Below are 22,524 nucleotides of genomic sequence, written 5' to 3'. Positions count from 1 at the left end.
ATCATGTTGGCTTGCTAGAGTAAGATGTACGCCAGACAGTAAACTACTATACCGTTAGAGTAAACAAACTACGAGTGCTTTGTGTGTTTTTCATCTTGCATGTTTCCAGCATCTGCTGAGAATACACTCAAGTATATGTTATTTTCCTACACTAAATCAACAGTGTTTATCATTCATTCATTCACCATCCAATCCAATGTTGCCTCAAGAGAAGTGTAGGAGCCCGGGGCAGGGCAAGTTGGTCTTGACATTTAAGATGAGAGTGACCAGCCTCACTCAGCCCTGAGTGGCATTACATGAGCAATGAAACCCAACTACACCTTGTATATAAACCTCGACTGGGTAAATCTGACTTGGAGCACCATAATTACCCACTAAACCACCAGGCACCATAATTTGGTTATATGGTTACCACCCAGCATAGTAGATGGTTTCCTGCTGTACAGGAAACCAATTGGTTTCTTTCTCAGTGTAGAGTCACCTGTAGACAGAAAGAAAAGGAAACAACAAAGGAATGAAAGACAGAAGGGGAAGGAAGGAAGGAAGGAAAGAAGGAAGGAAGACAGGAAAAGGCAGGCACCCGAGAGAGGCATTACATCGAGTGAGTGGATGGTGAGCGCCCCCACCCACCATCTGTGATGGCCATGCAGTGAGATAATCATTTGTACAAGTTTCTTAACTGGGCCAAGCTAAACCCTGTGTAACACATCACCTCTTGCCTTGAGGATGCATGGGGATATCATAGGTACTGTAATTTGTAGACAAAAAACTGTATCTTAGATGCTACAAAATACTGTAGTAGTAGTAGTAATAGTAGTAGTAGTATAGCAGTAGCTGTAGACCCAGGTTTGTATGAACCCGGTGGACTGCAGACTGAAGTTGCCCTTCTCAGGCAGTCCAATGTCCTCCTCCGGGGGGACATGGAGGGAAATAAGGGACAGATATATAAATGAGCAGCTGTCCAGTTATATGAGTGCCATCAAATGAAAGTATCCCTCTCCAGCACCCCACCAGACCATTTATAAAATGTAGTACATACCTTAGCTTTGCTGAGTCCTCGAAGGGGTGTTTGAGGTAGCAAAGATAATACAGTATACATCCCAGTGCCCATACATCAGCTTGTATACCAACAGGATAGTTATTCCATGTATCCAGCATTTCAGGAGCACGATACATGGGCGTTGTATGCTGCGCCATCTGTTTGCAATATAGTTATTTAGGAATACAGTACAACATCTTCAGTGTACAAAAAGAAAGATGTAGAAATGATGAACAATAACCCTGATGTACTGCATGAAGGTAAACGACACGCATAAGCATTAAAACGGGGCAGGAGAAGGAATATACTTTTCAACTGGACATAGTCATGTCTGAACCGTCTAAGCATCCCTATTCTTAACCCTATGAATGCGGCATGTCTTTTTCATATTGTTCTTGCCATCTCCTGACCATTTTATTCAACCTAGAATATATGAGCTGGAGAGGATATATAAAACCTTAATAAACCTCCTACAGTACTAACTGGATATAGTAAAAGCAAGAGAACTCTGATGTCAGTTGGATTCTAAGTTAAGCATCATAAACAATAACTGATTTAGGTATACATTTTTAGCTCAAAATTATCTTATTTAAAAAAGTTCTTATAAAATACACAAATTAAGCAGAATTGGGAATAAAAAATGTTAGGAATACAATCAGTTACAAATAATTATCATCCTGACCACTCCCCCCCCCCCAACACACACGAGGCACCAAGGAGAGCAGACGCGAGCCCCCACCGCTCCATACCCGGCCAACTTGGCAGTGGCATTACCTAAATTAGTATCTTTATATGAATCAAGCTCTGTACCGGGTTAGACTAAATGGTGTTCTATTATAAAAAAAAGAAAAAAGAAGAAGTTTTAAGCAGAACTTGTTCAAACAGAAAAGAAAACAAAGTACCGCAAGAATGCGCACAGTCAGCTGATCGTTTGTTTAGTCTACAACTGCCCCAGGGAATGTAAAATGTAAGTACTATATGTGTTTTTAGTACTGCAAAATGACCACATACTTTAGTATAGCAAATTTGAGAAATAAAAGGGACAAAGGTAAAAAGCAGGATGATGATTTCTACCAAGAACTGGTTGAAATGGAGACTCACAATAAACTGCTGGAACAAGTACACAGGCTAGAGATGGCTTTTCAGAATGAGATTGATGAAATTAAGAAACAGATGCACCTGCAAAAGGAAGAAATAGAAAAATTAGGAAAGGAAGTCAACATGAAAGACACAACCATATATGAGTTAACAGTAGAAGTGGGTACACTTAGGAGGAAAATCAGTGAAATGGCAAGTACAGTAGTCAACCACGAGAGTATTATGGAGGAGTTCAAAAATGATACAGACACAAGTAGGCAAGTAAGCAGTCTGATAGACCAGAGCAGTGATACTGAGAAGATAACACAGGTGAATGAAGCTGTGCAAAGCTACAAAAATAATGTGGAAAACACTTATGCTGAAATGGTGAAAGTAAAGAAAGACTTAGAAACAAGGGTGGAAAAAAAATGCATTAAAATGGAAGTGAAAGGAATAATCCAAAACAATCCAAAGTTAGTAAGAGATTCAGTAGATATCAACAAATCTATAGTAATCACTGGTATTGAAGAGGAAGAAGTAAAAAACAAGATCTCGAGACAAAAAGGAGATGGCAAATGTAATGAGCATATTGAAAGAAGCATCAGAGGAAATCTGTAGTAAAGAAATAGAGGAACACAAAAGGTTGGGGAAATACGAGATAAGCAAGTCAAGACCCCTAAAGGTAACCTTCCAGAGTGTAAACACCATGGAGGAGATACGAAAAAATGCAAAGAATCTTATGGAAAAAGAGGAGTTTAAAAATGTATGGGTAAAAAGATGCCTAACACCAGAGGAACTGGAATTACTGAAAAAAAAAAAAAAAAAAAAAAAAAAAAAAAAAAAAAAAGAGGGAAGATCAGAGGAAGAATAAATTTTTTTACAAAGTAATAGGATTGCAGGTACGAAAGTGGTACATAAACAGGAGGGAATAAAAAGTAGGAAGGTAGTAGAACCAAGTCATGACAAGTATATAAACAAGATGATTAAGTTGATGTACTCAAATGTGGATGGAATGGTATCCAAATTATTAGAGATGAATGATTATGTCAGAGAAAATAAACCACATATAATATGCCTAACTGAAACAAAATTAACACCAAGGACATCAAATGACATCCTAAACTTAGAGGAATATAATATATGGAGAAGAGACAGGAATTATAACATTAACAAAGAAAAATCTAAAAATCAAAGAAATAGAACTAGAAATACCCTCACAAGTAGAACTGATAGCAGAAGAGATCAATACATCTGAACGGAAAGTAACTGTAGCCAATCTGTACATATCACCCTGATCAAACACAAGGGAAAGAGACGAATATGAGGACCTGGCAGAGAATACAATTCAGAGTTTAAGAGCATTACTACATAAAATGGAAGAGAAATCTGAAAGAATTATACTAACTGGAAATTTTAATACAAACATAAATTGGAATACTCTAGATATAGTAAGCCAAGAAAGCTGTTGGGACCAAAAGCTCCTGGATCTCGTACAAGAGTTTTCCTAAAGGAACGTGTAAGGGAAAGCATAAGAAAAAGAGGACTCGATGTACCCTCGATGCTAGGTCTCATATTTACTAGGCAAAAAAACGATATTGACAATTTAATATATCACCCTCCATTCGGCGAAAGGGATCATGCAGTACTAAATTGCAACTTCAGGATAGCATATGACATAGTTAACAGTAATGAAAGCTACAAAAAGAGCCTCACCTATAAAAAGGGACACTATCATGACCTAAAGAAGTACTTCTTAGAAACTGATTGGGAAAAGGAGCATAGAGGACAAGATTTCAATGCTATATATAAAAAATTCTGTGAACTTTATGAAACAGAAGTCCAGAAGTACATCCCACAGCAGAAAGATGCAGAAAAGAAAATAAAGAAATGGTTCAATACAGAATGTAAAAAATCAAAAGAAATAAGAGATTTGTTGTGGAATAGATACAGAAGACACAATAGTGAAAGGGCATATAATAATTACAAGCAGGCAAGAAACGATTATACAAGAATGAGGAGGGAAGCCCAAGAACAGTTTGAGGAGGATATAATAAATAAAAGTAGTGATCAACCAAAGCTATTTTACAGCTACATCAGAAGCAAAACCAAAGTAAAAGATAAAATACTATCCATTACGGACGAGGGAAGCACCTATGCACAAGAGAAGGATATTTGTGAAGAACTAAACAAGAATTTCCAATCAGTTTTTACAGAAGAAAAAAATTTTGAGAGGGATTATGTGGAACATGCATGCCCACACATACTACCAGATATACAAGTGTAAGAAAAAGTAATACAGGAGGAGCTAAGTAAATTAGACAAAGGAAAAGCAAATGGTCCTGATGAAATTTCATGTTGGGTGCTATGTGAATGTGCAAAGGAGTTAAGTAAACCATTATTTTTCGTTTTCAAGAAATCCTAGTGTCAAGGTAAACTACCTGATATCTGGAAGAAAGCAAACATTGTTCCCTTATTCAAGAATGGGAATAGACAAAATCCACTCAACTACCGATAAGTATCGCTAACCAGTGTTGTAAGCAAGGTATTAGAAAAGCTTATAAGAAAAGATTGGGTAAATCATCTAGAAGAACACAATATGATAACAGGAAGACAGTTTGGTTTCAGAAAAGGAAAATCATGTGTTACTAATCTGTTGAGCTACTATGACAGAGTTACTGACACATTACAGGAAAGAGAGGGATGGGTGGACAGTATCTATTTAGATTTCAAGAAAGCATTTGACACAGTACCACACCAAAGACTTTTATGGAAACTGTACCATCAAGGAGGAACTCGAGGCAAACTGTATTGTTGGATGTAAGATTTTCTCATAAAAAGAGAAATGAGAACAGTACTAAGGAGAAATTACTCATCATGGTAAGAAGTGACTAGTGGAGTACCACAGGGCTCAGTGCTGGCACCAATCATGTTTTTAGTGTATATAAATGATACAGACAGTAACACTGGAAATGAAAGCTCTAAATATGTTTGGAGATGATGCAAAAATACAAAGAAGAATTACTAACACAGACTCTTGTAAAGAGCTACAAGAAGAATTAAATAAACTTCATGAATGGAGTAACACATGGCAAATGGAATTCAATGTGGACAAGTGTCATGTAATCAAGTTTGGTAAAAGTGGAAAAAGACCTGATTGGGATTATATGTTAGGAAATAAAACCCTACACACATCAGAAAGAGAGAAGGACCTAGGTGTGATTATCAATAACAGACTATCTCTGGCTGACCACATCAGTGAGAAGGTATGGAACATGTATACACTGCTTGCAAATATGAGAATAGCACTCACATACATAAATGAAGACATGCTAAGAAAGATAATAACATCATTCATCAGACCAACCCTGGAGTATGCATCAGTAGTCTGGAGTCCTCATCTCAAAAAACACATAGACAAGATTGAAAAAGTTCAAAGGGCCACTACAAGATGGGTACCAAGCTTAAAGGATCTAGGCTACGAAGAAAGACTAAATAAACTGAATCTACCAACACTACAGGAGAGAAGGAAAAGAGGTGACATGATTATGCTATATAAGTGCATATCAGGGAAGGAGAAAATAGACATAAATGATTACTTAACCTATGGGGAAGCATCAGCAAGAGGACACTGCAAAAAAACTGCATAAGGAGAGGTGATAAAGACGTAAGGAAATTTAGTTTCCCAAATAGAGCAATTGATCAGTGGAATGCACTACCGAATGAAATAGTGTGTACCAATACAATTCACAAATTTAAGGATATGTACGATAAATATGGTTTAAGACACAGGACAGTACGAGCTTGACTCATTCCTGTAAAGATACAACTAGGTAAGAATAAAATTACAGGTGCAAAAATCAGTACCATGCTCAATTAACCCTTGTGTTACCATTTGACGCAGGCTGCATCCTACCGTGAGTGAGTACCAGGACGCAGGCCTCGGTGCCCAAGGCCACACACTGACCCTCCCCCCCCATCACCACACTATCCCTGAGCACTTGATGGTTCATAAACAATTTCTCCTCACACCCTTATTTATGCTTTGATAATCATAATTTTTCTTCATTGTAATCCTGAATAAACGTACAGTAAAACCTCGATAATGGACTTCAATAGACCGACCGGAATTCGCTTTTATCAGACTCGAGGAGCTACCGGACTAAATTCCTTAATCCCCGTAATATCCAGACGCCCAATTTCCGGATATCCCCAATTACTGTACCAGATATTTTCGTCCCGGGATCCAATATTCCCAAAATGGGCCAAAAACCGCAAAAAATTAGGAGAATATCTTAATTTTTTCCCACCCGTAATTTGAAATTGACGCGTGGTGCCAAACAGCTGTTACACCATAGTTCCTTCACCCCTTCCTTCCTCCCCCCTCCCCTGTCAGGGTTGCCATTTGGTATTTTTCATTACCAAATGTGGGCCAAATTTGGTAATGAATAATTCGTTTGGTAATGAATCAGAATAATACAATACCAAACAGATTTTTCACATGTATGAGGATACACAGGATGGAGATGGTGGATTGTCTGCTCTCTCTGATTAATTTGGTAGCCTATATAGCATGATAATAATTAACATGCTGTTAATTATAAGAAGAGTGATTACATGTATTTCCACTTGTGTATATAATTAGCCATGTGGAGAGAATGGAGGGTGAAAGACTGACGAACAGAGTGTATGTGAGTGAGGTGGAGGGGGGAAGAGGGACGGGGAGGCTGAGGATGAGATGGAGAGATGGGGTGGAGCGGTATATGAGAGAGGGGGGTGTGAGTTGGGAGCAGGGCAGTGAAGTGGCGGGGGACAGGGCGACTTGGAGGCGATTTGTTTGTGGCCACCCCAAATGGGACTGAGGCATTTGACAGTAGATAGATAGAGTATATAATTAGTGAATAATTGATGCTAGCTTTACAAATTTGGTAATGAAAGTTTCATTCATTCATTGCCAGACATCATGTATCCCAAACGGGGTGGCCAAGGGCTTAGAGTTAATTGTTTTACAGGGAGGGGCACTAATCCTCCACCAACCCCACTTGACATGTAGGGAGAACGTTATGCCAACAGCATCTGGTGTTCCCAGGCGGTCACCCATCCAAGTACTAACCAGACCCAACGTTGCTTAAAAATGGTAATGAAAATTGAGGAGTTTGGTAATGTGGCTGTTGTGATCTGGCAACTCTGTTACCCTGCCATCATCAACAGTCACAGCCTAACTCAAATCGAGAGCAGATGCTTACAGCAATGCAAGCCACAGGTGCTCGTTTTTTGTGAATAAACAGTGAATAAACCGCAATACCTCGCCACTAGAACACACGGGAATTTACAGTGTTCTGCAGTGTTTAGAAATTAGAATTTAGAGTGCAAAGGACTAACTGTGGACTGCAAACTGGTGGTTCAAACCAGTCCAGGAGCCAGTGACTTGTTGTAAGTACCCAGAATGTTTAATAATGTATAAACTCACCTCTAAAACCTCATTTTATGGTTCTTTTGCATTTATTTCAGTCTTTTATGTCCCTTATTGGTGTGATTTGGGTCTTAAATAGGTGCAATGCATGTCCAGAGGGAGTTGTATAGGTGTTTTTCTGAGTTAGGGTCCATAAGTACAAGTCCAGGAGGCTGGGTCCCACTATCCGGACAGGACCACCTTCCGGACATGCCTTTGGCTCTATTACATCGGATATTGGGGGGATTACTGTATTTTGGAAAAACTCCAATAAAGCCAGAAGGAGTCCGGACTGCCTGACCACTTCAGCTATGTTCACCACAATAAGGTAACTAAAATACATGTTGATCAGTGTACAGTACAGTATTATTATATATATTATACCATTTGATTAATGTAGTAAAGTTATAACACAGTACAGTACTGCAATGGTAGTAAAAACAGTTTAAAAACTGTTCATGCGATCCGGACTAATGTCTGATATAAAGAAAAAAGTCCAGATTTGCAGAGGGAAGTCCAGATGTCGCTTTTATCAGATTTTCGCATTTTTCGGATTGGTTTGGGCCCCAATTAGTCCATTATAGTGAGGTCTTACTGTACTTGCTTATGGTGGTGTAAAAAAGATAAGCCGAAAGTAAATTATGCCTTAATTTTTTTTTTTTTTTACTGTTGTTTTTCTCATATAAATATAATCTTTATGGTAAATGTTACTGAGAAAAAGCTATAGGGAATTTATCCAACCAATATGATACATTTTGGTGTATAAAGAAATGCTGTATGTCAATAAGGGCCGATTTTACGGAATGCGCAAGGAAATTATCATATGCAGGAGCAAGGCTCATGGCAGACTGACTAGGGCAGTGGGGCAATGCTGGGTAAGGCATGGGTTGAGTACGGCGGAGGATACACGGGGACGAAAGTAGTGCTTTATTCTCGCCCAAAAATGCACACAAAATCATTTTATAACACCCATTATGTTCGACGCAACTGGCGTTGAATGGTAACGGGTGGGTGATATGTGCTCAGACACAGCCTGCGTCATATGGCAACGAGTGGGTGAAATTTGCACTGCACCCATTAAACACCAAACAGGTAAATACAGCAAAGAGTAAAGTACTCTAGGAACACAGTAAGTCAGAAGTGCAGCAAAGGTAATATAATACAGTATACATCTCAGTGCCAATACATTAGCCTGTGTGCCTCCAATATACCTATTCCACATATCCAGAATTTCAGGATCACCATACATAGGCAATGTATGCTATGCCATCTGTTAGCAATATAAAAAATAATGTATGTAAAAAATTCAGTGAGGTATACAGTAGTCAAAAATACAGTCTAGTGGCTATACATTAGCTTGTATACCAATATGATAATAATTTTAAGTGTCCAGCATTTCAGGGACTCAACACATGGACACCGTAGCCTCACCAATTAACAAGAAACACAGTCTCTACAGAAGTTAAAAATTTTCATAAACTGATCTGTTTTGTCATATTTTTCTCATTAACATTCACTTCAGTTTGGTTGTGAAGTGTTCGTGGCTGGAAAAAAAAAAAAAAAAAATTGTTATAGCTTGAAGGTATATCATTATGGCCTCACTAATGCCCAATTACAAGAACTGAGGGCACAAAAGTGTAAGCAAGCCCCTAATATTTGATGGCAACTTATGGAACACATGTAACTGTTATATGTGATCAGCCTTCATTTCACATTACTGAGTGTGGCCAGCCATGATGCAGAAAGGTCAGACATGTTGTATCATCATCACATGCTACACAAATTATTGTTAAAATTTGGGGCTTGTGCACATGTCCATGCTCTTGGTTTTAATACTGTAATAGGTCCCTGATTCCCCACTACACGTTATTTCTGCATGGGATCCATCCAACTCTTGTAACTCTGTACTACCAGACAGCCCATTTCTGCCTGGGATTCATCTAACCCCTGTAAGTCTGTACTGCCCGGCAGCCCATCAAAGAGAAACAAGCGACCACAATACAGTATCATAAATGAGAACATGAAGGTGTGAACAAGCTCTCAATATTTTATGGTGATTTCTGAAGCAAAAAGTTTAACTACAACATTTCTGAACTATCTGTATCACTGCCTACTATACTCTGTAATGAGGGATGCAGATTTTTTTTTTAAACCCCCATCTGCCAGGTAATGTCTATACACGCCAAAATCGGGGTGTTACGTGACGGCTATGCACAAGAGTGTCTTCCCGCCACCATTCTAACCGGCCACCATTTCATCTCGGCACCAAAGGGTAAGGAGGGAGTCCCTCCACAGCACACAGACAAGAGTCAGTCTGTCCCGTGCTTTTGCCAGGTGTATGACGATGTCTTCAGGTTCCTATTTGTCTGATTCCATCTGCTCCGTCTGTAGCCAATTGCAACATCCACCTCTGCCAAGCCTCTTTCCAAGGATATATGCTAGAAAAAGGCTCAGTGATAGTGCCATATGGCATGCCTTGGATGCAACAGTGTCTAGTTTATCTAGTAGTGAAGAAGTTATCACACTGAGAGCAAAGCCATAGTTGGTGTTGTGGGCAGAAGTATGAACACGTCCTATTCCCTTGCTGAATATTAGTTCTCTTCCTAACATCATTATTCATCAATGCAAAGACCTACAGACCTGGGGATACTTTCATTTGCAAGAGGATGAGTGGATGAGTAATATGCTCTTTAATTGTTACCTATGTGCTATACTTTCCGAGATACTAAGGTTTGAAAACAAGCAATTTCCAGGAAATTGTCTGTAGTGAGGTGACGACAGTCATAAAAATAGCCCGGTGTTTGGGGGTTAAGGAAGAAGGATCCAAGGGCCAGAAGCCCATAAGATTGTTCCTTCCAAGAAAAAACAAACACAATATAACAGAGAGCATAATTCAAGATCAGTTCATTTTGAAATGCCTGGACACACTGAGTTTGAATGACTGGAGATCATAAGCAGCAGGAAATACCGACAGAGGAAGATAGTTCCAGAGTTGATCTGTTGCATATATGAAGGGCTGGGAGTAATGGTTAACTCTTGCACTAGAGAGATGGACAGAAAAGAGATGGAAGTTTGTTTCTAAATGGGTACTTCGTACCCACCGTAGTGGCAGAGGGATGCAAGCAGACAGTTCAGTGACTACTGATGCTCCGACATAAAGTAGATAAAGAAGAAAAAGTGCAGACATGAGACAAGGGTTGAAGGGAGTCAGTATGGGGAGGAGAGTTAATGAGACAAAAAGCCTTTGACTCCACCTTGTTGAGAAGAGCTGAATGTGGGGAATCTCCCCACACATGACAGTTGTACTTTACACAGGGGCGAATAAAACCCATGCATAAAGTCAACAACTGTGCAAAGGTAAAGAAGACATGGAGATGGCTTAGCAAACCCCATCTATTGGAAGATTCTAAATGAGGGGTAATATGATCTTTCCATGCTAAATCCTAAGAGATTAAATCCAAAGTAGGTTTAAAAATGATGCAAGATTCAGTTGGATATTGTTAAAAATTAGAGGATACTCCTGCGGAAGATTCTGACAAGTGGGGACGCGCACCATCCACTCACTTGATGTAGTACTACTTTGGGTGTCTGCCCTTTCCTCTTTTCCTTCTTTCCTTCATTCTTTCCTCTTCCTTGTACACTCCTTCTTCTGTCTTTCTTTCCTTCACAGTTTCATCTTCCTTCTGCCTATGGGTGACTCTACACTGTGTGACGAGCCAAATGGTTTCCTGTACACCAGGAAACCATTTACTACGCTGGGTGGTAGCCACCCATCCATCCATCATCCAATCCCCATAAGAAGCGTAGGAATCCGGGGCTCAGCAAGTTGGTCCTGACATTTAAGATGAGAGTGACCAGCCTCACTCATCCCTGAGTGGCATTATGTGAGCAATAAACCCCAACCATCCCTTGGATATAAACCTACACAGGCTAAATCCAATGGGGTGCTTTGGGGCCGCCATTGAAGTGGTCGAGCCTGCCACTGACAGTGAACAGTCGCACTCTCATGAATCATTAATAATATATCTTTGTGTGGACTTATGATTCAAATTAATGTTTGTAATGTGTAGAGGAATTATTTTTTTCTCAAATAATTGAGAAGAAATGAGGGGAAACTACTTATTATTTTCATAGTGATACGTAAAAAATATTTATCCAGCTAGATTAGCATCAAATGAACTCCAAGATCCTCATTTATTTTGCATTAGTAGTCTTTTATTGTACTGAAAGAGGTGGAGTTACATTACTCACTATTGGCTGGAACGAAATACTTTGTAATTGCCCTCTTCAAGTCGATTACTAGCCAATATAAGTAAAAAATCGGTACGACGCTCGTAACATCCCAAATATCCAAGTGGCGCATGCGCATTGAAGGTACAGTCCCAGGGACAAGACAGACTCTGCTTTTGTTTACTAATATTGCGGCACCCAAGATTTTGTAATATTCACATTTGAGGACATCAAGATAATTTCAGAAAGGCTGTCTTAGATAAATATTTTTACGGATCAGCTTCTAACTAACTGCTCTATGCTGCAAGATATTACCAAATTCTTGTTACTGTGCTTTCATTTCACCAAAGATTTTGTGTACATGTGGGACAAGAGGGATGTTGTTGATAGTGAGGTGTGAGTTATGACTGTGTTCTACCATAAAAGAGGCCATTCTGAGTCTTTTTGTAGTACACCAGTCATGAAGTGGGTGTGGGAGTGTTAAGTCATCTGGGTAGGAAGCAGTGTGTACTTTGTGAGTGAAAGTGAAAAGCACATATATATATATATATATATATATATATATATATATATATACATATAGTTTTCTATATATACTTATTATAGAGAATATATTCTATTCTGGATTGATTAGCCACTTTGAGAAATATATACATACTGTATGACACTATATTATCCAAATTGTTTATTTTGTAATTTCATCATTCATAATCTGAGGAAATTGATGGCCACCCCTATTAATGCACAGGGGAACAGAACAGTACGATTCTGATTCTCAGCGTGCGTCCTCTCGACTTCAGTCCAGCCTTCCGACCTCTCTCACGAGCAGGCAAAAAATGACTGTTGACCGTTCCTGGATTTGGGACGGTTTGTCGAAATCGTTGACTGAAGGCGAATTTAGGCATTAATAAATTTAAGTTAGTAAATCGTCTCAGAGGAGGAAAATATGACTTTCCTCATTGAAACCATATATTAAGAGATACAAATCTAATCATTTCTAAAGAAATAACATAGAAAACATTAAATTATAAGGGATGAATGAGCTGACTAGTTGCTAGACTTGCCAGATTAGAATATTTTTACCTTTTTGTATGACTCATACAAATGAATAAGCTCTTGTTGTGTGTATTCATTGAAGAGTGTAAGTGGTTTTGTAAGTAGGAATGACATTAATCCTATCACAAGTGCACACAAACAAATGCATCATATGATTCATGAGCATGCGTGTCCTACGACGTCTGTGGCAGGCTCGACCATGACGATTGTCAATTGTCTTCACCCCACAAAGCACCCCATTGGAGCACCTTAATTACACACGAAACCACCAGGCACCCTAATTTGCTTACTGGTATATGGTTACCACCCAGAGCAGTATATGGTTTCTTGGTATGGCAGAAGGAAGAGGAAAGAATGAAGGAAAGAAAGACACAAGAAGGAGTGTAAAGTCACCCACAGGCAGAAGATAGAGGACATAATGGAGGAAAGAAAGACAGAGGAGGAAGGATGGTAATCATATAACCAACTTATGGCACCTGGTAGTTTAGTGGGTAATTAAGGTGCTCCAGTTGGACTGGGCCTGTGTAGGTTTATATCCAAGGGGTAGTTGGGGTTTATTGCTCAAGTAATGCCACTCAAGGATGAGTGAGGCTGGTCACTCTCATCTCGTATGTTAGGACCAAGTTGCCTAGCCCCAGGCTCCAATGTTCATCATGGGACAACATAGGATTGGATGATGGATGGATGGATGAAAGATGTATGAACTGAGTTTTTGAAGCATTAAAAACTACATGATTACTTTTACCCCAATCAGAGATACAAACCAAGTCAGACATTAGGTACGCCATAGCCTCATTCCCTGTCAGTTGAAGCAGCTGCTGAAATGGACGCTGTGGGAAGTGAATGGAAAGGTGAGAGGCAGAGTCATCAGTGTATGATTAGACAGGATTAGATGTACAGCTCAGAAGGTTATTGATGAAGAGATGGAAGAGAGTTGGTGATAGGACAGAACCCTAATGAACACCACTGTTGATGGCTCTAAGAGAAAAAAGGTGGCTGTCTACAACAGCAGCTACAGAACGACCAGAAAGGAAGGTAGAGATGAAGGCATAGACAGAAGGATAGAAACTGTAAGTGGGCATTTTGGAAATTAAAGATTTTGCTAGACTCCATCGCAAGCCTTTGAGATGTCAAGTGCAATGGCAAACTTTTGCCAGAGTCCTGAAAAAAAGGATGGCCATGAGCATGAAAAGTAGTAAGAAGATTGCCAATGGACAGTCCCCAGAGGAGTCCATACTAATGATCAGGAAGAAGGTTACAATGGGAAAGTTGCTTTAAATTTTTTGTTAACAACATATTAAAAAAACTTTTGAAATATATGATGTTAAAGCAACTGGACGATAGTCGGAGGACTGGGAATGGTCACTCTTCATTGGGACAGGTTGAGTGAGAGCAAACTTCCAGCACGAAAGAAAGGTACAAGCTGACAGGTACAGGTGAAAGAGTTTGCCTAGGCAAGGTGTAAGAACAAAGGCACAGTTCTTGAGGACAACAGAAGGAACCCCATCAGGCCCACATGTCGCGTTAGTATTGAGGCCAGTGATAGCAGAAAAGATATCAATTGAACATATTTTAATGTCAGCCATGCAGAAGTCACAGGGGAGAAGTGACAAGGGAACAGCACCGCAATCGAAATGTTCTGCTTTACCAGCAGATGAAACAGCTAAAAAGCCATTAGGGTGAAAAACAGAAGGGAAAGATGAAGAAGTAGCGTTATTAGAAAGGTTTTCGGCAGGGTGCCAGAAGAAGCCGGAGGAAATTGAGTTGGAGAGTTCAGAGCATTTAGTTCATTCATTCATCATCTAATCTGAGAAGCAGACTGTAGCACCAGTCAAGCAGGGCAGTACTCCTAAGATGGATGGAAAGCTGATGACAGGGAGAGCTGGAGCTCCCGTTTCATCAGCCCTCGGGACTAGTTCCTGACCATTCCCCTTTGCTGAACTTTTTCAGTGTTTCAGTAACACAGAGAGTAGGCCAGCAAGCTCTTCAATACAATTTTCTCTGTCAATACATTACACAGTACACTTCCTTCAAAAAAAAAAAAAAAAAAAAAAAAAAAAAAAAAAAACAGACTAACCAGGCCTTGGAGTCTGGGGATGGGAGGGAGACCATAAATGCCCCCATCCGTTCCACTCCCGGTGACAACCCAGTGAGATGCCTGGAACCACTGTCTGACTCCCTTCATGTCTGCAATTTTCGTAGCTTTTCCTCTAACTTTCTCTCTGTCGAACACCACCTCTCCTCCTCTAAACCTTACCTTCTCTTCCTGACAGAGACTCAGCTGTCTGAGGCAACTGACAGCAAACTCTTTTCTGTTTCCTCATACTTTCTCTATACTCATTTCAAAGACAAAGGTGGCTGTTGTTTATAAGTACGCAACGGCTTATCTTGCTCTCATGTTCCTGAACTTGATTCTTGTGAATTCTCTACACGCTGGCTTCAGCTTTCCTGTCATTCTCTGACTAAATATATCTGCACTGTTTCCTTATCTCCTAATTCTACTGACTATGAAAAATTCTTCGACTATGTTACTTCTATGATGGAACACATTCTTTCTATTTCTCCTTCCTCTGAAATCTCCATTCTAGGAGATTTCAATGTTCACCACCACCTTTGTCTCTCCTATCCTTTCTCTGATCCACTTTTCTATCCTTAATGTACAGAATCCTACAAGTATCCCTGACTGCCTTGGAGAGAGCTCCAACATACTTTACCTCTTCCTTACAACTAATCCTTCTGCTTACGCTGTTAATTTTTCCTATCCGTTGGGCTCCCCCGATCACAACCTTATTACCTTGACCTGCCCTATCGCTCTGGTATGGCCTGTGGACCCCCCAAAGAAACGTCGACTGTGGCATTTTGGAGCTGTGGATTGGGAGACCCTCAGGCAGTACTTCTTTAATTTTCCCCAGAATGATTATTGCTTCCATGGCCGGGAGCCATCTGAGAGTGCATTGTGCATTATGGAGGTTATTCTCTTGGGCATGGAAACATACATTCCCTTCTCATAGGATATGAGAAGGGAATGCAATAAAGCCTTGGTTTAATTATGCTTGCTCTAATGCTGTCCATAACAAGGAAACGGCCTATAAAAGGTACCAGAGCCAACCCATCCCTGAATCACATCTTGTTTATGTTTCTGCCCGGAATCGTGCTAAGTCTGTTCCTCGCTCTGATAAAAATAATTTCATCGGTACTAAATGCTCTCAACTCTCCAACTCGAATTCTTCTCGCTCCTTCTGGCACCTTGCCAAAAACCTTTCTAACAACATTACCTCATCATCCTTCCCTCCTCTTTTCTACTCTGATGGCTCTGTAGCTATTTCTTCTACTGATAAAGCAGATCTCTTTGCTCTGACTTTCTCTAATTCCACCTTAGACAATTCTGGTGCTGTTCCTCCATCACGTCCCCCCTCTGACTTTCTCATGGCTGACATTAAAAATTTCTTCAGCTGATGTATTTTCTGACATCACTGGCCTTAATACTAAAAATGCATATGGGCTTGATGGAGTCCCTCCTGTTGTCCTCAAGAGCTGAGCTTCTGTGCTTACACCCTCCCTAGGTAAACTCTTTTGTGTTTGTCTTTCAACTTGCACCTTTGCTTCTTGCTAGAAGTTTGCTCTCATTCAGCCAGTTCCAAAGAAGGGTGACCATTCCCAACCCTGTAACTATCGTCCAACTGCTTTAACATCCTGTGTCTCAAAAGTTTTCACGTCAATTTTTAACAAAATTTTTTAAAGCATCTTTCCTATCACAACCTTCATTTTGATCGTCAGTATGGGTTCCATTAGGGATGCTCCACTGGTGATCTTCTCACCTACCTTTCAGACTCCTGGTCATCCTCCTTCCAGGACTTTGGCGAAACCTTTGCCATTGCACTTGACATTTCAAAGGCTTTCGATCGAGTCTGGCATAAATCTTTAATTTCCAAACTGCCCTCTTACGGTTTCTATCCTTCTATCAGTGCCTTCATCTCTAGCTTCCTTTCTGGTCATTCTATAGCAGCTGTTGTAGACGACCATTGTTCTTCTCCTAGATCTATCAACAGTGGTGTTCCTCAGGGCTCTGTCCTATCACCAACTCTCTTCCTTTTATTCATCAATGACCTTCTAAGCTGTACATCTAACCACATTCACTCGTATGCTGATGAGTCCACCATTCACCTTTCCATTTGGTTCTTGCAACATCCATCTCAGCAGTTACTTCAACAAATAAGGGATGAGGCTATGGCACAGCTATTGTCTGACTTGTCTTGTATCTCTGACTGGGGTAATAATAATCTTGTTTTTAATGCATGAAAAACTCACTTTTTACACCTATCAACCCGACAAAATCTTCCACAGGGGTACCCACTAACATTTAATAATATCCAGCTCAATCCTGTATCATCTTTGAACATGCTTGGGGTTTCATTCAATCAGGACTTATCTTGGAAGGATCATATTGCATCTCTAGTAAAATCTGCTTCCATGAGACTGGGTGTGTTAAGCCGACTCCGTATCTTCTCTACCTCTGCAAAGTTGTTGACTTTATACACAGGTTTTATTCGCCCGTGTAGAGTACAAATCTCATGTGTTGGGAGGCTCCCCACATACAACTCTTCTCAATAGGAAGGAGTGAAAGTTTTTTTGTCACATTAACTCTCCTCCTTATACTGGCTCCCTTCAAGCTCTGTCTCTTCACCACACTGTTGCATCTTATCTCTTTTCTATAGCTACTTCAATTGTCAATGCTCCTCTGAACTGTCTGCCTGCATCCCTCTACCTCTATGACGGGTGTGTAGCACCCGTCTAGCAACAAACTCTCTTCCTTTTTCTGTCCAACTCTCTAATGCAAGAGTTAGTCATTACTCCCAGTCTTTCATTTATGCAGGAGGTCAATTCTGGAACTGTCTCCCTTTGCCTGTATTTCCTATTTCCTATGATCTCCAGTCTTTCAAATGTAGTGTGTCCAGGCATCTTGAAATGAATGGATCTTGAATTTGGCTCTCTTTTGTATTGTTTTTGTTTTTTTCTTGGAAGGAACGATTTGCGGGCTCCTGGCCATTGGTTCCTTCCTTATGGGGGGGGGGGGGAGATCTAGTGCTGCCCCAGGAAAAGTGTAGAAGCCTGGGGCTAGGCAAGTTGGTCCTGACATTAAAGATGATAGTGACCAGCCTTACTCATCCCTGAGTGGCATTATGTGAGCAATAAACCCCAACCATCCCTTGGATATAAACCTGCACCAGCTTAATCCAATTGGAGCGCTTTCATTGCCCACTATACCACCAGGTGCCATAATTTGGTTATATGGTTACCACCCAGCACAGTAAATGGTTTCCTGGTATACAGGAAACCATTTGGCTTGTCACTCAATGTAGAGTCACCCATAGACAAAAAGAATAGGAAAGAATGAAGGAATGAAAGACAGAAGAGGAAGGATGGAAAGAAGGAAGAGAGGAAGAGGAAAGGGAACACTCCCAAGGGCAGCACTACACCCAACACAAAAAACCTTGATACTCTTCTATATTTAGCTTGAAAACTTCAACATAACATAACTCTGATAGGCAAAAACGTCACTTTAAAGTGACATTTTGGCCTATCAGAGTTAATATTTTTGACTTTTCTACATCTTTCAAGTACTTTACAGGCATCTTGGAATGTGTCAGGTGAAATAATAACGCTAGTAAGATGTAGGGAAGAAACTGAGAATTTATGCAGCAGGAGCATCAACAACATACAACCTTCCCTGATGAAAGCTCGGTAAGCACTGGCAAATTTCATGCATCACAGTCTGGGAGCGTCCAGGGTGTTGCCAGATGTGCATTAACAGCCGGATTAACTCGGGAGATGGTTGGAGTTAAGCCTACCTTAAATGTGTTTTTCATAGGTCTCAGAGGGGTGATGGGATCAAGTTTTTTAGCGGAAGGTGTACATTAAGTGGTTGGGGGGGGGGGGATGCTCACCATCCACTCACTCACTGTAGCATTAAGTACAAATTAAATGATTTTTTAGTAGAGCGAATAACAGACTTATAATGATTCTGGGCAGAAACATGAAAGTGATGAGATTCAGGGATGGGTTGGCTGTGGTACCTTTTGTGGCCCTTCTCCTTGTTGTGGACAGCATTAGAATAGGCATGACTAAACCAAGTTCTTTTTTTGCGTTACTCACAGGATAAGAGAAAGGAATGTAAGTTTCCATGCCCAAGAGAATAACCTCCACAATGTGTGAGGCACACTCAGATGGCTCTTGGCCATGAAAGCATTAAAAATCAAATAAGTATTGCCTAAGGGCCTCCAAATCAGCAACTCCAAAGTGCCATAGCTGCAGCTTCTTGAGAAAGTCCACTGGCCTTATTGGAACGATAGGACAAGTTAAGGCGATGAGGTTGTGATTGGGGGTGCCCAATGAAGAGAAAAGACTGACAGTGTATGCAGAAAGATTAGTTGTAAGGAAAAGGTCATGTATGCTGAAGCCCTCTCCCAGGTAGTCAGGGATATGGGGAAAGGTGTTGTACAAGCTGCTCTAGGTCATTAAGGAAGAAGATGCAGGCTTCTTCACCAGGTGGATCAGTGAAAGGACAGGAGAGCCGAAGGTGGTGGTGAACACTGAAATCCCCTACAACGGAGATTTCAGATACAGGAAAACTAAGATAGTCGAAGAAGTTTTTGTAGTTAGTACAATTAAAGGATAGGTAAACTGCACAGATATATTTAGACAGAGTGACAGGATAGCTGAAGCCAGAGAGAACAGAATTCAGAAGATTCATATTCAGGAACACAACAGCAAGCTATGTTATTACATATACCCGGTATACACACAACAGCCATCCTTGGCTCTGAAATGAGTATAGAGAAAACAGGAGGATACAGGGATGGGTTAGCTATCAGTCACCTCAGACAGCTGAGTCTCTATGAGGAAGAGAAGGTGAGATTCAGAGGAGGAAAGGTGGTGTTCAACAGTGAAAAAGTTAGAGGAAAGGCCACAAATGTCGCAGAAAGGAAGTGAGTTAGACAGTGGTTCCAGGCACAGTACCAACCCTGTTCGACTGGTGCTAATGGTCTACCCCCTGTAATAATAAATGCATTTCTTAAACAGGACTTAATTGAATTTGTGTTGTGATGAAAGAGGGCAGACTGGGTTGGCCTTGACATGTGGAGAGGATGGGCAATGACAGAGAGGTGTGAATGTTAAGGGTAGAGTTGGAAGAGGCAGACCAAAAAGGACCTGGATATGAGACACTGGGTAGATAGGCTTCTAGAGATCGGGCAGCATGGACAGTCACTGTTACGTGACCAAAGCTGATGCATGCATGAATGCTGAAGCCTATCTAAATGAAAAGAAACAAACCATAAAAAATTAGGGTTTGCTGACACCTTCATGTACTCAGTTTTGATAATATGGTCGTAAGACAGACAGGAGCATTTACCTCATCCTCCAGCATAGCTCTCTGATGTGCACTCCACTCCATATCTATCTCATAGGTTTTGGTCATTGCGGACCCAAAGTCACACAGTTTGATGTGGCCCGATTCACTGATGAGCAGATTCTCAACTTTGAGGTCACGGTGGGTTATAGGAGGGTTCTGGGCCTGGCAGAGAGAGGAACAGGAATATTAGTTCACACATTATCATCATCAAAACCCCTTTTACTCACCCAAAGATGTAGGATGAAAGGGAGATGAGAGAAAAACATGACAGATGGAGAATAGTTATACAGTATTAATCAAACATCAAATCATCATCACCATCTTGACCTCCTTCCTTACTCAAAGGTGGGATCAGATTTGGTTGAGAAAACAAAATATGACAAAAGGGAGAACTCATGACATATTTTAAAAATATATTACTGCTGTTTTCAAGCCATTCTAAATAACTTAGGGAATAAATTTTTAACCTCTCAATGACCACTAGTGTTGAACGATGCTTTACCATAAATGTGCTGGTGACATTAAATTAGTGTGAGCTACAAAAAACTGCAATAATTATGGGAAGGGAATGAAGGTCACTGGTATGTTTACCCGACCCTACTCTATCATCCCAAGCACTCTGGCGGTCATTTTTTCTCACATGTTTTCTCCCTTATGTTTTCATGTTAAAGGCACATATGCAATAATTTAATATCTTCCACGTATCACAGTGAATTACAGTAAAGAGTTTAGCATCACCATTCATCATCATCATCCAGACCTCCTTTCCCACCATGGGGCAGGGTAAGGAGTACAGGTAGCAACATCCAGACAGTCAAAGTTTGCCTAATTCAATAGACCACGCTTCCATTCACTCATCATTCAAGCCCTCGAAATCTTGGCTCCAACAAAAAAAAAAAAAAAAAAAAAAAAAAAAAAAAAAATCTGTAGCTTCACGTTTACCAAATTAACAAAGCCAATCCAAACACTGTCACATTAAAAATGGGTGCCTAATCCCTGGTTACGTGCATCTCCGCACAAAATTTATCCATCTAGCTCGGTCTCTCGTCAGTCCCTCAGCCTCACCCACTTCCATATTTCTTTTTCTCACACTCTCATCCACCATATTGCTCAACCTTATTCTTGGCCTACCTTGCCTCCTCCCTCCTTCAAATCTGCTCAAATATACATTTTCCACCACTCTACAGCTACCGCAAATGGACTTACGGGCCCCCCCCCCCCACAAGGTATTAAAAAACACAGAAATCATAGTATATCACAATGTTTGTTCATGAAATGCCATTCAGTAATATGAAATCATGTTTCCCTTGTTTTTCAGGACCAGTTGGATGAGTTTTGACATGGGATCACTTAGCTCTCTAAAGTAATCTAAGAACATTTCTTTGCATCAAACATTTGTCAGTTCAGTATTGAGGTTGTCCAGATTGGGTGCCCTCTTCTCTGCAATAATTTTCTTCATCTTTGCCCAGCAGTTTTCTATCAGATTAAGATCCGGACTGTTGTCAGGCCAGTCAAGGACCACAATCCAATTATCCTGAAGCCATTTTGTCACCTTTCTTGACTTGTGACATGGAGCTGAATCGTGCATGAAAAAGTCACACCCATGAATAGCAAAAAAGTTTAACAAATGATCTTTCAGAACTTGAATGTACCAGCCACCATTCATCATCAAGTCTTTAGGAAGAAAGTAGAAGCCTCCCCTTCCCATTTCACCTGAGAAACACCCCCATACCATTACTGATTGTGGGTGCTTAACAGCTGGCACCGTGTAAGCAGGGTCATATCAACTACAGGAGGCAGGGTGACGAACCTTGGCAGAATGCACCTGAAACACTTGAAATGTGTTTTCATTGGAAAACATAACTTTTCTCCACTCAACAGACGTCCAATGTGCATACTTCTTGGCAAAATGAACGTACTGCTTCTTCATGCAGTCAGTGAGAATTGGTTTCTTGGCTGTGGTGCAGCTTGGGAAACCCAGCTTCCTCCGCAAGCGGTGTTGGAGAGTTCAAATTGTGACGTCTTGTAACAGCTGGGGATGCATTCTCTTCAATTCTGCTGCTGTCAGTCGAGGATTCTTGATTACTTCCCTCTTCAGAAGAGTATCTGTACCTCTGGAAGTCGTCCTCTTCTTTCCACCACCATGCTTGTGTTCTGGTATGACATCAGGTGGTAGGCCGCGTGCTGCAGCAAGAATCTTCATGACGGTTGACTTTGCGCATCCAGTACGTTCACAAATTGTGTTGACAGGGACATTATCCT

General features: G+C 40.5%; 1 protein-coding gene across 1 annotated transcript in view; it reads right to left on the bottom strand.

The window, feature by feature from the left end:
• The window catches only part of aux (cyclin-G-associated kinase), a 462,562-nt gene that overhangs the window by 362,866 nt on the left and 77,172 nt on the right, over positions 1–22,524 (bottom strand). Inside the window, exons 5-6 of the mRNA XM_080283925.1 lie at positions 20,263–20,424; positions 1,040–1,197 (exon numbers count right to left, since the gene is read on the bottom strand). Coding sequence (XP_080140051.1) covers positions 1,040–1,197; positions 20,263–20,424 — 320 coding nt within the window. The remainder of the gene's footprint in view (positions 1–1,039; positions 1,198–20,262; positions 20,425–22,524) is intronic.

The sequence above is a fragment of the Coenobita brevimanus genome, chromosome 99 (assembly GCF_032717465.1).
Source record: "Coenobita brevimanus isolate Jiangsu-jjx chromosome 99, ASM3271746v2, whole genome shotgun sequence".
Taxonomy (NCBI): Eukaryota; Metazoa; Arthropoda; class Malacostraca; order Decapoda; family Coenobitidae; genus Coenobita; species Coenobita brevimanus.
This window is presented reverse-complemented; position numbering and strand designations above follow the sequence as displayed.